Raw genomic sequence first — 15,673 nt, 5'->3', positions numbered from 1 at the left:
TAAGAAAGCCCAGCAGAGGATGTACTTCCTGAGGCAGCTGAAGAAATTCAACCTGCCAACACGGACGATGATGCAATTCTACACTGCAATTATCGAGTCCATCCTCACCTCCTCCATCACCGTGTGGTACGCTGCAGCCACTATCAGGGACAAACAGAGACTGCAGCGTGTTGTGCGCTCTGCTGAGAAGGTGATTGGCTGCAGACTCCCATCTCTGCAGGACCTGTACACCTCCAGGACACTGGGGCGTGCAGCTCAGATCTCAGCTGACCCTTCTCACCCTGGACACAGTCTGTTTGACCTGCTCCCCTCAGGCAGGAGGCTCCGGTCCATTCGCACCAGAACCTCTCGCCATAAGAACAGTTTCTTCCCCTCTGCTGTTGGACACATGAACAATAACCGTATGACTGTTCCCACCACTAACACATGACCCTACGCTGTGTTCACTGCATCATTCCGTGTTTGGCACTGATCACCACCTGCACTCATGTATATATCATGTATATATCTATCTACTTAGCACTTTTAATTCTTATTCTTATTTTTATTTTCATGTCTATTTAAGCGTAATTTATGACAGTATGTTTCCACTGAAGCACCGCAGCAATTTCCTAATGTTGTAAACCTGCTCAACATTTGGCAATAAAACCCTTTCTGATTCTGATTCTGATAAATTCCTAGAGGAACGTATCTAATTTGCACCGGTGACTATAATATTAAAACAGAATCAATAATGCAATAACACATTATAAAATACTAATATAAGGCTGAATAAAGTTTTTTTTTCCTGCTGAATAATGGTTTTCCCTTTTAGTGAATGAGTACAATTGATTTTGCTTCTTCTTTTTGCTAAAGAATCTGAATTTCTTCTTGCTCTGCAGTTGCCTTAAGCACAATTTAATCTACTGTCAAACACATCCAAGTCGTTTCTACAAGAATAATATTAGAAAATATAACTACACACTTATGCTGACATTTCATTGTGTAATTGTAAGTAAAATGTGCTTTTATAGCTCTTATCTAAAGCAATAGTCATAATGTGCCACAACTGAAACAATATAAATGGATAAAACTTATTAAAGACAATCCTGCACAGGGGGGAGCTAAGCTTCTTTTTTAAGGTATCAGCAGCGTCCACAGATGTTCAGTCCAATTGAAGAGAATTCAACAACTTGGAAGACACAACCTCACTTCTTGTCTTTAACCTAGACCTAGGTACAGCCAACAGCACTGATCAGCAGTTACATATGGATGAAGCGTAATAACCATGTTATGATCTTGTGACATAAGTAGGTTAAGAGCAGAATCTGAACAACATTTTTTTTCAGTAATTTTCAGCTTTTAATTGAAGATAACAATGGACTTTACAGTCCAAAATGTGGTGTGGCATTTGGAAAATGATGGCAATATGGCACAACAGATGTCATGACAGAGTTGGATTAAAAGTTAGGATAAAGTTAGGATCTGGGAATGACCTGTACTTGAACAAAAAGTCAGTATACCTTAGAAAGTAACTTGAAGTGACTGTTGCTGTGATTTGGTACTATATAAATAAAGCTGAATTGAAACTAGCCCACGCTTGACACAACCCCTTTTTGCAAAAGAAAACCACAATGAATTGCATTTGAACATTTAAGGATATCAGTTACAGATAAAGAATGGTGGGCAGCACTGATGCCTCACAGCAAAAAAAATTGTGGGCTGCAATTCACCTGTCAGCTGGGGCCTTTCAAGTATTTGCATGTGTCATCACCAGTTACTCCAGCCTCTTTCCATACAAACATGTATGTGGTTTGGCTGAATAGGTTAGATTAATTGGTGATTCTAAATAGATCTGAATATGAACGTGAACGCCTGACTCTCTGTGTTAGCCCTGTGACAGACTGGCGACCTCTCCAGGGTGTACCTTGGCTTTCACCCTGTGACAGCAGGGTTAGGCTCCAGTACCCCACGAAGAAAAATGGATGGCTAGAAATAAAGAAAACACCATTGCCCATTGAACTATAAAACCCAACATTTTTAGTCACTAAAATGGCTTTATATCCTTGACAGTCAAGTCGGAGTTATATTACTTGAGATGTTACCAAAATGATGAATGATGAGCAGTCAAAACCTTTGGCCTATGTAGTCCAAATCAAGGCACGGCATGTGAAGGAGTCTGTTGTTCCTCAGGTTTTTATTCATTTGTGAGGTTTTGTCTCCCTCCAGCGGTCAAATGTGGAACTGCACCGTGTTGATGCGAACAATTCTGTCCTCACTCTGTCCTCATGTAGCTTAAATGCTGTTTAAGCTCCCGAGAGCACGCCGCTACAAACCAGTCTTTTAATATTGACCTTTGATGGTTTGTTTGAAGAGGTAAACGAGTAACTGTGACGATATGCAAATTAGTAACAATGTCTCCTTCGTATCACGAATCCAAAGAACGCAAACGATTCAAAGCCAGACTTAACGAAAGTGGGGTTCCCCCTTCAATTTCGCATACACTTACTTCGTGTGATAGAAGTGGTGACTCGTCAAAAATCAATAAAACTTTAACATTACGAAAGAAAAACTGATTTCGAAAGTGTGACGTGTCGTCAAAAGCCCCTTTAACTGGCAGCAACGCCACCTTTAACTCCGATTCATAGTAGAAAACATCTGACGCCGAACGATACAGGAAGAACTGGGCTGCAAAATTGAAGTTGGTCAGAGCCAATGGAAATGTCACTTTTTGTACATTAAGCCCGCCTTTGTACGAAATGAGCCAATGGGCGCTCAGTATGGGAACTTCCGCCCCATAGACAGAGCATGTTCCATTGTAGGATCTCCTCGAAAGAGTGCCGTAATCGTTAGAGGTGCACGTCGTTAAATGTGTAATTTAGTCAAAGTTGGTTAGAAAGCTGTAGCCGCCAGTGTTTTTATAGCTCGGAGTTGTTGTCGTACGCGCAGAAGCGACGGCTGGTTACAGGGACGAACTGCGGCGCTCTCACCGAAGGAATTCCTGCATCAGCGGCAGCTCATCCACCTTGCTGCACCGCTAGCACAGGAGCTAGCCAGTGTAAGCAGAGACTGACGGCGCCAGTCTGCCGGAGATATATACGAATATGTCTTCAACCTATGGCAGCGATCGTGTTTTTAAATAACTTACAAGTCGGCATCAAAACATCAGGGGCTGTTAAATTTACATTGTAGCCACTTAGCCAAGGTAGCTCGCTAGCTAACGTTGCCAGAATTGTCTTTCATAAAAGGGCAACGGGTGAACAGGAGACTAAGTGTCCCACCTGACGCTGTTTGTTTTTTGTTGGCGCTCCTTTTTTTTAAATTGTTGAGGTTAAAGCAGGCACATCGTCACAAGTACAGAATGAATGGGTTCAGCACAGAGGAAGATAGCCACGACGGACCGCCTGCTCCGCCGTTTTACGGTCAGAGCTGCTGCCTGATCGAGGACGGAGAACGCTGCGGCCGGTCTGCTGGAAACGCCTCCTTCAGCAAGAGAATCCAGAAGAGCATATCACAGAAGAAGCTCAAACTGGACATCGACAAGAGTGTAAGACAAAGCATGTTATTGCGTATTTTAAAGTCTTGAACAGAGTGCGGGGGTGGCTGAAAGTTAGTGGAATCTGAACAGCTGTCAGCTAATGCTAGTTAGCCGGTTAGCGTCAGTTATTGTGACTATAGAGCTTTCCGGTCCTGCTGGAGGTAAAGTTAGCAGACTGTGGTGGTCCTGCTTGCTGAGAGATTTAGCTGTCATGCTAACGTTAGCTGTGCTCGTTACTTGAGCGTCGTGTGGGATAGCAGTGTCCCGAACTCAGAGCTTTCTGTCGTCGCAACAGTTTTCTCCAACACGCCCCCGCCGCTGCTCATAAAATGGCTGTTGCCAGGGAAGCTTAACGAGTTGCTAAATGTCAGTCCAGTTATAGCAACAGTCGAGTTTTAATGCCGGCTGTCGACAATTGTTAAAGTTAAACTCCACACCGCATCGCTACCGTGTGTCTGCTGAAGAGCTTTGCAGCGACTTGGCTTCTTTTATGGCAGTTATTTAATGGCACGCGCTGTCTGATACGCATTTATTACAGCTGATTGTGCCAGCAGTTATCACGTGGTCTGTGTGAGCCCACAGTGAGAGAGACACTTGTTGAGACGTGAAGCAGAGACTTTTCTTAGAAGTTCTCTTTTCATATTTTGCTTATATTTAGCAACAGACAGCACTTTACTCGGAGTGAGCAGACATTATAGGAAGATACTTTATTGGAATTATTGGGAAATTGTTGTTACAGCACCAGGATAATCAATAAAAATTGTAGGGTCCATGTTAAAGTAAAAGTGCCTCAGGCCATAGTGAGGGTCTCATACTTTGAGACAGCAACTGTTCCCAGCCCCAGTTTTGTCAATTTTTTGCACAAAGATGTCTGGGAATAAGACCACTGAAACTCAATATTGTTGGGGCTGACAGGCTGCCTTGTAGTTCCACAAACACTGGTTTTGTTTACTGTGTCTGGGAACAAAAACAAAAGCATTCATTAGCCCAGAGCCACATTTTTAAACAAAACAAAAAAGGGTTATCTAACAGAGTGACAAAACGGAGAAAATCAGCAGATTGGCACATTTGAAGAGAACGCAGTCAAGCTTTTGAGTATGCCCCACTTTAAAAGCTGGAGAAAGTTTTATCAGTTATTAACAAAAACAGCAAATCTGGATCAAAGCGAAATTCCAGTAATAACAATGGCAAACTCTTTTATTTTCATTACAGAAATGAGATTGTGTATATTCTTCCTTTTAGTCAGATTCCCGCACGCTTTGAGAAACACTTTGGTTCAAACAGTTGGCGAATGAGCAGCTCATGAATAGTGTTCGCATTACAGCAGCTGCTGAATAACACAAACATATGGCAGGTTTACATAGCGTCCTTGTGTGATCTGCTGTGCAGTTTGTCCACAACACTGAAAAAGATTAAGAAGAACCTACGGGCCCCAGTTTTGCCCCGTTATGCACAGCAGTGTCATATCCACGAGTGTACAGGTGTCTGTTGTTGCTGCATTAAGCCACTCTGCATGCTTTGCTCCTCATTGTGTCCACTCTCGTTTGTGTCCTGTGTGTTTCCTACAAAGTGGTGGCCGTGGGCATGTTGGTGATTTCTTACACCCACGTGTCAGCTCAGGGAATGAGCTTCTATTCGTTTGTGTTCGTGTGTTAACTCTCCTAGTTTATTCATGACATGCAGGGACTCGAGTGACACGTCATACAGTGAAAGTGTGGCCTTGAGGAGTTACGTGCTTATGATCACACAGAGATACAGGGATTGTTGCATTAGAGGCTTTCAGCTGAGACAACACATGGAAGACGAGCAGAGCGTAGAGTCACAGTTTCAGTGTGGAGGTCTTTAATGAGACACTTCCTGTTTTGAGTGACACATTTTGGATGATTTCTGCGTGGCTGCAAACAAGAGGTTTAAAGTAGAACAGCAAAAACAGAAGTGTTGTTTTGGTTGACATTAAAGCAGAAGCTTGAGAATGATTTTGAAAAACTGTATTAAACAATCTGGAAATGACCAGTGAGACTGGTGAACCTAAAGCTTTGCATTAATGGAATTCTCCCATCTGTTCCCACAGGTGCGACATCTCTACATCTGTGACTTTCACAAGAATTTCATTCAGAGTGTTCGCAACAAGAGGAAGAGGAAGACCAGCGATGATGGAGGGGAATCCCCAGATCATGATGTGGAGGTGCCCGAGGTAACAGGGAGTGAAACGTTAATCATTATAATGATGCTGAAGCTCTGTTGTCCAAGTATTCAAGTTTCTTTCCTTGCTTTCGATGTTTTCCACGTACCTCATGTTTAAAAGCTTGGCTTGTTTTGTTTCTCTAAGCAGTCCATGGTGAACTTTGAGGAATGCTTTGGATGATTTCCCTGCACTAGTTTTCACTTTCTTTACTGACTTTGCAGAACTGATGTATACATCGTAAACATTCTAAGCTTGATTTAAAAAAAAAAACAAACCCTCAGTTATAATTTATCCACATCAACATTCGTCTCCAGAAGAACTCTGGTTTATCCAGATGTTGCTTTGCATACTTTAGGAACATTGCCCTCTGTGTTTGCAGCAATTCTTCCTGCTTTGCAAGCAGGCAGCCCTTTAATATTGTTTATAAACTCCCAGTTTTTTAGGCATCAGTTAGAGAGTGGAAGGGATTGGCAGGAGTATGCTAGCTCCCCTGAGCCTCTGTTTGTCTCTCAAACCAAAGATTGCCATCTAAGGTGAATGTGTTAATCACTCACATAAGACTGGATGGTGTGACTACAAATTAGTATCACTGTTTTCATTAAGATTCAAGTGGCTTTGTGTATGTCACTATATTGTTTACAATGTGTTACTTTTTGTCAGAAGCACATACAATATATAGTAACTTTTTAAAGTTATAATTGAAAAAAGAATCACTTCTGTTAAGCAAAATTAAATGCTTACATATGGCTCGTTAATGTTTGTGCAGCAGATTTAAAGTGAACCTTTAAACAAACGTTATTTCTCTCTGGGTAAAAACACCTAAGTCTTTTTCTTTGCCTCACCTGATTCCATGTCACTGTGTGGGTGGAGCTTTCTTGGTGTGGATGGGTAATATTTATCCTGTATTAACTTTTGGGTTGTGTAATGAGAGCTGTGGGTTCACAGTTAGTCCCCTCTCATTGTGCTCAACAGCACTCCTCGTGGCCTGTAATGATACATTTAAACTGCTTGAAACCCCACAGTGGATGTTTCTCTGTTCCCCAGTGCAGCCATATTTGAGAAGGCAGCACTAAGCTCAGACCACGTTTGGATTGCCACAATTTCCTTCTTTAAGAAAAATAAATCTGTTCTGGATTTACTTGTTTTCATGTATTTTCATGCTGCATTGACCCACTTTCTCTCTGTGCATCATTAAAGTTTCAGCTCCTTTAAAAGCTGAAAAAGAGGCAGAAGCCACTGGGAGCCTTGCATAAACCATGGAAAGCAAGATTAAAAAAAACCCCCAAAAAGCTCATCACTTTGAACCCACTCACTGAGTCCCTGCTTCTCTTGGTGATTTCAGGTGGACCTTTTCCAGCTGCAAGTGAACACGTTGAGACGCTACAAGCGACACTACAAGCTCCAGACCAGGCCCGGCCTCAACAAGGCCCAGCTGGCAGAGGTAACAGCAGATGCTGCTTTTCATTTAGGGTGTTGTGTACCCTAACTCTTTCATCAGGGAGACTACCGTGAGAGTGGATTTGTGTTTTTTAATCCAGTACATCTCACTAATTTTTCTTTTTTTTTTCTTTTCTTTGGGAATGTTGATCACTGAGCTGCTCTCATTAGTGTATGCTGCTGTGATATAGGAAGTGTTGGCGCTCCCATTCAGCTGTAATGGCAAATTGTTAGACTGATTTCCCAAATCGACAGGTGGACTCGGTGCAGCCAGCTCCGCCCTCGTCCTTATAATTACCTTCTGTGCTTTGCGCTCCCGGTCATCCTGAGATGGGGTCAGCTGGGGTCGCATGTGGTGTTGGGCTAACAGTGGGAATGAATGAAATCAAACTGGGCTGTAAGTTGGATGTTTCCCCAGGCTTTTAGTCACATTCAAACCCTCCTATTAATGAGCCTACCACATCATTAATAAAACACCAGTCAACAGCCCCACAACCAGTTACAGCTGTCCTGTGTTCAGCCGTGTTCAGGAGAACCATAGCAATGTGAGAGGCTGTGCAGAGGATGTTTGGCTCTGTAAAAGTCGAGGTAAAGAACACAAATGGCTATTTTTCAGTGTTTAGTTTAAGCCCGGTGCTTTTGGTGATCGAAACTTTCAGTGCAGACACCGCAAGGACTATTTCCAGTAATTATAAATTCACTGGAGTCAGCTTTGTACTGTAGTGTTGTTTTCACTCTGTAAAATGTTTTTGTTCCCTGAGCTATAAATTCAACTCCATTTGCTTTTGATTGATGCATCACTTGGCCCTCTGTGCAAATGAATAACCAAGAAGAGGTTAAAAGCACCAACTCTTCTTAAAGCAAGGATTGTAGGTGTCCAGAGGGCACCTACAATGTTTGTAAGAGGTGTGTTTACATAGTTTTAAACAACTTATTAGTCAAAGCTGATTAAGAGGAATCACGGGGTTGCTTTTTAAAGAAGTATGAAAGTCGCTCTCATTTTTTGGACAACAATGGAGCATTTCTCAAATAATAACTCCCAAAAAAGCTGCTCATTATCATGTGACTGACTCATATAAACATCATATCAGAGGAGGGGCCAACTTAGAAGTGATCAACTTTTAAAGTTTCTCCAAATCTGGCTCTAGGGAAACCAGTGCGAGATATGGAAAAGTTAAATTTTTCACAATTGCAGAAAAATGAGAAACCGTGTCGCCATGTTCTCATTTACAAATATCGCAAACTAATCTGGATCCAGATTTCTTTCTGGGGATTTAATTTAATGGTGTGAAGGAAGATTTCAGCAGTCAGGTATGCAGTCTCAGTCTTTTCGCTTACCAACCCTGAAACAAACGATGTATATCGCTTTTCTTTTAACCGCTTCCCTCTTTCTCTCCCTTCTGCAGACGGTGAGCCGTCACTTCCGGAATATTCCAGTGAACGAGAAGGAGACGCTGACCTACTTTATTTACATGGTGAAGAGCAGCAAGAGCCGCTTGGACCAGAAAGGGGATGGTGGCAAACCCCTGGACTAAACTTCCCCCACAACAATCACAGCGGCAGCTACAACCACAACAACAACAACTGTAGCTACAGACAAAACCTGGACTTCAGTAACGGCTCCTCTGCACCCTCCTGCTCCCCTCTGAGAACAGGACACGAACTGCTGTTGTCCTTAAAGGACTCAAAACAGAAATCCAGGGTGAGATGAGTTCATTTTGGCTTTTTGGCCCTCTTCACAGAAATCCAGTCTCTCCCTTTTGACTTGGCCCTCTCCAAGGTATTCCCTGATTTACGAAAGCCAGGACCATAAAGACTGCTGATTACAAGGACTCACTCTGCAGAGTTTTATGTCGTCATACTGTAACACAACTGTGTCTATATGTACAAAAGAACAGCGTCCGACCCAAGCGACTCAGCTGAATGCAGTATCCTGCCTTAAGAGTCAAAAAAATAACAAAACAACTTTTGGTAATTTTGGTTTTCTTTGCCAAGTTGACTGTTAAACACGATCACAGTGAGGAATGCTTGTGCCAAACGGGACTGCGAGATGGAGCTGAATGATGCGATGATAAGTGGGATTTTTCCCTCTTTCTTCATACGTGACTGTTGGAAAAGAAATGCCACCCTGGTCTGAAGTCACATCCAGAACATTAAGGCTCAGGTTCACTCTTTAAAAGCTGCAAATGGTGAAGATAATGATTATAAATGTTGTGTAAAACATTAAAGGAAGAAGAACCGAGTAAGGATGTGATACGTTGTGACTCAGTCTATTTGTTAGTGGTTTCTTTTTTTTCTTTTTCTTTTGAACCTGTGAACATACACATGCTGATTTCTTTATTTCTGTAACCCAGTTTAAGTTTAAGTAAGCTTTAGTTCAGCCTTAATTCCACAAGTTGTTCAAAGGTTGTGTCTGGTTGCATATATCATTTCTATTTTCTTTTTTCCTTCCACATTAAGTGAAAGCTGTTTCGCATGAATGGTCGGGCTGTATTGTGCTGCCATCCGACGGTGTTTACAGCGGATAAAATCTCTGCTCTTAATTTCATTCCTCCAAAGTGGGCTGACAGGTTAGCCTGGTGAAAGTGGGAGAAAAAAATTAATGTTCTTCTTTTATTCACAATTTTGAATATGTGTTACATGTGGATGCCCTTCTTCCGTATCGGCGGGTGAGATTTAAAATTTTAAAAACTTAAAACAAACCTTTTCATAGTGGTGAACCTGCTGCTGCTGCTTCAGTCCAGCACGATTCATTTGGCAGTAAAATGGCATCAAACAGCAACATGTTTTTTCTCTGTATAGACTCAGTTATTTACATTTAAAGCAGAAGAAATAATACGTTTGGCTTTTTGTTTAATTTTTTTAACTTTTGTTCAGTTCCTTTTTTTTCCCTTCTGTTTTTTTTTTTTTTAAGCTGCCTGAAGTGATGGGAAATGAGTGGGAGCTGTTGGGTTGCTAGCCACCGTTAACCACCTGTTGATGTGTTTAAAAACACTTAATGTGATAAAGCAAACGCGCTGCTGACGACCTATAAGTTTATTTAAAAATTTTTAAAGCACTGCTGCAACCTCCAGGTGACGGACATCTTTGCTGTTTTACAGACACATCCTCTTTGTCTTTTATGGTGGCGGAGGCACGGATCGTACGTGCACTTTGGATAATTGTGCGCACGATTTGTGTCAGATTTGTCCTTTTCTCTCTCCCTCGCTCTCTTTTTTAAGTGTCACATTTTAAATTTTGCTTGTAGGTTTGTTAGTGTCATGTAGGTAACATCCATCTTTATTAATGTGTAGGTCATGCCACGTTAACCTAATTGTTGTATTAGGAAAAAGAAACATATTTAAGTATGACTGCTTGTTGCTCCTATTAATATAAATAAATGTATTGTACAGGAAGAAGAAAAAGCCTCATCTCTGCTCTTTTAACATGTTGTGACCAGAGGTCAATAACACCAGACTAATTATACAATAGAACCAGCGATGTGCTTTAAGTGTTTTCTATGTAAAGATTATACTTTGTACTCCATGCCACTTATTTTAAAAAGTACAATCTAGAAATACCTTATGCTCTGTCACTAAAGATGAAGCAGAACATGTAAGTAATGCATCGCTGGACAGCTGGAGATAATATTTTTAAATAAAGTTATATACACATTATGCTTCAGTGGTTTAATGTATGATCCTATATGATAAGTTCTTATAGTACTTTAGCATCAAAGTATTTTAAGTTTATTAGGACTGATGTTTAAACTGTATTGGAGCTCTTCATTTAATGCTTTCTAACAGATTGGCACTGTATTTTTATTTTTTTATTTTTTTAAACGAAATACACTGGAGATTCAGAGGCCTTGACTTTGTCCTACATGTTTTCCTCCACACTATATTTAAAGATGAAGAAAAAGTTTTCTTTTACTTGGTTGAAAGTTGCAGTTTCCTCATGCTGTATTTTTTACAATGACGCCCATCGACCACAAGGCGTCACTGTTGCTACTGTAGCGCGACTGCAGTCCATTGATTTTTTTTTTTTTCTTACATTTGGAAACAACACTTACTTCACGCTGTTCTTTTATTTAGCTTTTTGCAAAAGAATGATAAATAAATAAATAATATGAAGGGAACTGTGGAGAACAGCAGACTGTCAACCTGTGGAAATTATTTAAAGGATAAGGACAGCGTTACATTTTCAAAGTAATGAATTTGTTGAACAGCATCCGGTTAACACGATAGCGCTTTTTATGTTATTTCAAATTATATGTAGATTTAAAACATACCAGAAAACTATTAACAAATGGATCATTTAGATGTGGGTCTACATATAACTTGTGTTGGTGAAACAAACTCAGTTGGGAAGAAAATGAGTAAAAGTAAGAATTTAAAAAAGGAATTAGAAATATTAAATTTTAAATAAAGGAAAAAAAAATTCCTGCTGTTCGAAAAAAAACTTTATTGTCCATATCAAGATTTAGGTTTCTTTGGTTTTTCGTTGTTTTTTTTTTCTTACTTGGGACCAACACCTACATGGCTAAAAAAATTACGTAACAACAATAATAATAATAATAATGATAATAATTTTAAACATGATGGGGAAAAAAACACTTTCACCAAACACAGCTAGTGTCTTAAAATAATCATTTATTTACGGAACTATATATATATAATTTCACATCTAATGCACATTTCCATCACCACTGCGCACATTAATAAACTTTTATCCTATTGGGTCTTTTGATTTTGTTTTGTTTTTTAAGTTTTACATGACGGAGTGAATAAAGTTGCGGTAACTGAACAGTCGGTGTCTTCTCCCAGCGGACAGTGACATCGTGTAGAGTATTTGAGGTAGATTCAGTAAATTCAATACGATTCCTACGCGAAACAACAGCCCGGAGAGTTCACGCACACACACACAGAGGGTCTGTTGGGAGATAATTGAGCTGGGAAAACCTACTGTGGACGAAAATACCTGAAAATGAAATAATACAGCGGGATGGAACAGTGATAAACAAAAACGTGTCCCCCCTTTCATGATGTGTTTCTTCCGGCTTCCGTTTATTTGATTGTATCTTTAGAAGCCAGACATCTATAAAAATCGTCCGGTTTTTTTTAGTACTTACTCGATCCATGATTTAAAAGTTAACATTTTAATTTTATTTTTGACATGTAAATTATTCCTATTTTGTACACGTTTTTGTGTCAGCATTAAGTAAATTAAGTACAGTAAGTTTAGGGTAAGAAATGAAATATTAATTTTTTAAGAAAAAAGGAAGAAAAAATACGCCAACACGCACAAAACTGAAATTTATAACTGCTTCCTGGTTTAACAAAACTCTATAAATTATTAACACTGAGAAATAAACCGGTGTCTCTGATCTGAAAAAAACATATCTAAATTTAAATGGCTTCATACTGAAGACTTCTTCCACCTTCTTATAATTTATTTATTTTTTGCTTCATTTCCTTTAACTGGGAAGACAACGTCAGGTAAACACACATTTAAGGGGAGACAGATGTGTTTTTGGCACCTTCCATCGCGACATCTGGTCCGCAGGGGTGGAAAACATCAACAAAGCAGAAATACCACAAATATCAAACACCTACAATCGGATCTGTGAATCGGCTTAGAAACCACAGCACGAGAGAAGAAGACGTCTCTCCTGGAGCTCTCCACCGTCCCTCCACCTTTTATGCCCGTGTTGTCCTTTAGTTCGCTCTTTTTTGCGCATCGCCGCACGGCCACAGCGACGTGCTTAGGTTCACTCAGTGGTTTGTTTTATTTTAAATCTGATTTGAATCCAGAGTCTCTGAGGAGTTTTTTTCGGGTTGAGAAGTGGAGGTCACTGGTTCAGCTCCAGAGCCCAGACCTGCTGCGGCCACCCAGTCCGGCCTTTCACCTTCTTCTCGGCTCCTAAGGACTCCGGCAGGCCGTCGGTCTGTGGGAGGAGGGGGAGGAGGATGAGAATGAGGATGGAGACCAAAACACCACAACATAATCAGCAGGACAGAGAGCTGAGGGCCACTTTGCTTTTACTTTATTTGAGCTTTTTGCGCTATTTCGCACATCATATTTATCTGTATTCCAATCTTTGTGTCATGTGATGCACTCTGTTTTTAGATGTGCTTTATAAATAAATCTGGATTTGGAGTCTAAGTTTGTCCTCGTGTAATCTGAAGAAAACTGGAGGTTTTAGTGACGCATTCAGGGCGATGACATAACAGGATCCCACTAATTGACAGTAAGTCAGCTCCTGGGTCGGAGCATCAGGCATTGCCTGTCACGTACCCCAATATTGACTAGTAATCTTTTAAATACATAGAAACGATAAAGACTTTATCATTTGTCTAAAACAGAATTTTATTGTATATCTAATAAGGAAAGGACATTTACTTTTCGTCGGCTATGATTAGGAGCTATATAATTAATAACAAATAATAATAACTTATTAATAATTAATAATAGCTTGTTATTCATGTCAATATTTTAGGCCTGCACATATTCAAGCCTAAATATCTGAGTCTAAATCTACAATTAGAAACTGTTAGAAAACATTATGCATTCACTATAATTAACACGTCATAAATGTTTACAGGCACAAACTGTTAAATGTTGTTGTTTTTTATTGTTTGTTAGGTTAGTTTAAAATATAATTTGGCCGATATTTCAACTGGGACTCATAACTGGGAATTATTTGAAGGAAAAATGAGATTAAATAAAATGATATAATTATAAAGCGATATAAAGGCTTTGGTTGCAGGTTAAACATTAACGGTACTTCAATCCGAAAGGTCATGCTGAAGCATTCATCATTTTCAGGCCTACAGCTGCTTTTACACTGACTAACATGTTACCGAATCCCAGAAAAATGCTTTGGGTTGGGTTGCATTTCACTTCGACACTCGTAACTTACCAGCTCCCGTTTTCGTTTCAAATCCCGGTTTTCAAATTTCTTAATTTCGGCCTTAAAGCCCTCCGTCTCCCCGGAGTCTTTGGCCAGGACGTCCATCAGATAAGCGATGTAACTGGTCGCCAGGCGTAAAGTTTTGATTTTTGACAGTTTTGTGTCCGCCGGCACGTTGGGGATGCACTCCCTGAGTTCGGCGAAAGCTGTGTTGATGCTTTCCGTCCTCCGGCGTTCCTTCTTCGGCCCCGACGCTCTCCTCTTTCCCATCCCGGCCTGGAGCCCTTCCAGCCGGGCATCGTGCGTCGTTCCGGGCGCTCCCAGCTCCGCAGCTGGGTAGGGCGCCTGAATCTGGAAATCAGGGGGCACTTCGCCGTGGTTCACCACCCAGCTCTGGAAGTACGGTGCATCCTGATGACACCGCTGGACGAAAGGGAAGGGTTCGTGCATCAGGTGGTGGTGATGCTGGTAACCCCCGATGAGGTTCATGCTGAGCGGGATTGCAAATATGGTCGTTGCCGTGTTTCCCTTCGGCCTCTCTCTGCTGCCGCCCCAAAACGATCTTTGCTCGGGGATCCGCAGCCAAAAGAAATCATTCAAGATTTAAATACGTCTTCCTCTGGATTTATTAACAAGTCAAACAAAAACAACCACCGCCTTCACATCGTATTCATTCTGAACGCGGCTTCAGCCCAGGCCGAGAAAAACGTTTTAAATTCCACAGAAGAAATGTCGGCGATGAGCAGGGCTCCACTTGCGTTTCCTTCTTGAAATCGTTTCCAAACGAGGCAGCTCTGACTTGACCAAGAAATTTGACCCTGGTGAAGGTGTGAGGCCCCAGGTTTATATGACTTGGATATCTGCGTGAAAAGGAGTCAGCCAATGGAGGGCAGCGCCCAGGATGGGAGGAGAGTCTGGATAGGCTTCTGAAAACATGCACCATAATTTCAAGACCCTGCACAAGGAGCAACTATCGGCTATCCGAAAATGTTGCAGCAGAAAGTAGCTACTTTGTAAATCTGTAAATCTTTGTAGGATTCAAAGTCTTGTTTTACTTTTGGAAAGCGTTTACGCACGAACTTTACGCACTGACATCTCTTAGGGCATACACGCTTAATCATTTCTGCCACTGATTTGCAGCAGCACTGTATTATCTACATTTATATTTGAATTAACAACTGCAGGTTGGAATACATGGAGTCAGATATTTAAATAAATATATATATATATATAAAATGTAAATTTTTAAAGACGTGTGTATAAATTTCAAAAATAAAAATAAATAAGATTTGCCAACTCAGAAATTCAGACAATTCGACTGTTTTTAATGATAATCCCAAATAATCCAAAGCAGACTTTATCTTTTTGTTCAGCTAAACATTTAAAAGAATGGGCGAATAAAAAAGGTAGAACTATGCCTAAAATGTAAAATTGACATCATTTTATCCGTTTTTACCCCGGTGTGCTCACCAATTTAGTTGCTTTAAAAACATGAAATTATTTTTCTTTTTCGGTCCTTCTTTAAAGATTATCTAAGGGTTTTAAAAATATTTTCTTTAAGGCGTAATGGCCATTTTCTTATGCCACATGTCAAAGTTTAGAACTATTTTTATCAGAGTGAAAAGGCCTGACCAGATTTTTA

The 15,673-nt window shown here is 40.5% G+C and overlaps 2 protein-coding genes across 2 annotated transcripts; one reads left to right on the top strand and one right to left on the bottom strand.

The window, feature by feature from the left end:
- The first annotated feature begins 2,769 nt into the window (after window positions 1-2,769).
- Window positions 2,770-9,963, top strand: sap30l (sap30-like). The gene is made up of 4 exons (XM_085364108.1): window positions 2,770-3,526; window positions 5,589-5,711; window positions 7,045-7,143; window positions 8,546-9,963. The coding sequence occupies exons 1-4, from the start codon at window positions 3,341-3,343 to the stop codon at window positions 8,672-8,674; spliced, it is 537 nt and encodes a 178-aa protein (XP_085220234.1). The 5' UTR covers window positions 2,770-3,340; the 3' UTR covers window positions 8,675-9,963.
- Window positions 9,964-12,485: 2,522 nt separating this feature from the next.
- Window positions 12,486-14,834, bottom strand: LOC146624744 (heart- and neural crest derivatives-expressed protein 1-like). The gene is made up of 2 exons (XM_085364107.1): window positions 14,041-14,834; window positions 12,486-13,065 (listed from the first exon to the last, which is right to left on the bottom strand). Exons 1-2 carry the CDS (start codon window positions 14,518-14,520, stop codon window positions 12,970-12,972), a joined length of 576 nt encoding a protein of 191 aa, XP_085220233.1. The 5' UTR covers window positions 14,521-14,834; the 3' UTR covers window positions 12,486-12,969.
- Between the last annotated feature and the right edge of the window lie 839 nt (window positions 14,835-15,673).

The sequence above is a fragment of the Diplotaxodon limnothrissa genome, linkage group LG10 (assembly GCF_057381915.1).
Source record: "Diplotaxodon limnothrissa isolate DT_005_m linkage group LG10, D_limnothrissa_male_GT1.1, whole genome shotgun sequence".
Taxonomy (NCBI): domain Eukaryota; kingdom Metazoa; phylum Chordata; class Actinopteri; order Cichliformes; family Cichlidae; genus Diplotaxodon; species Diplotaxodon limnothrissa.
This window is presented reverse-complemented; position numbering and strand designations above follow the sequence as displayed.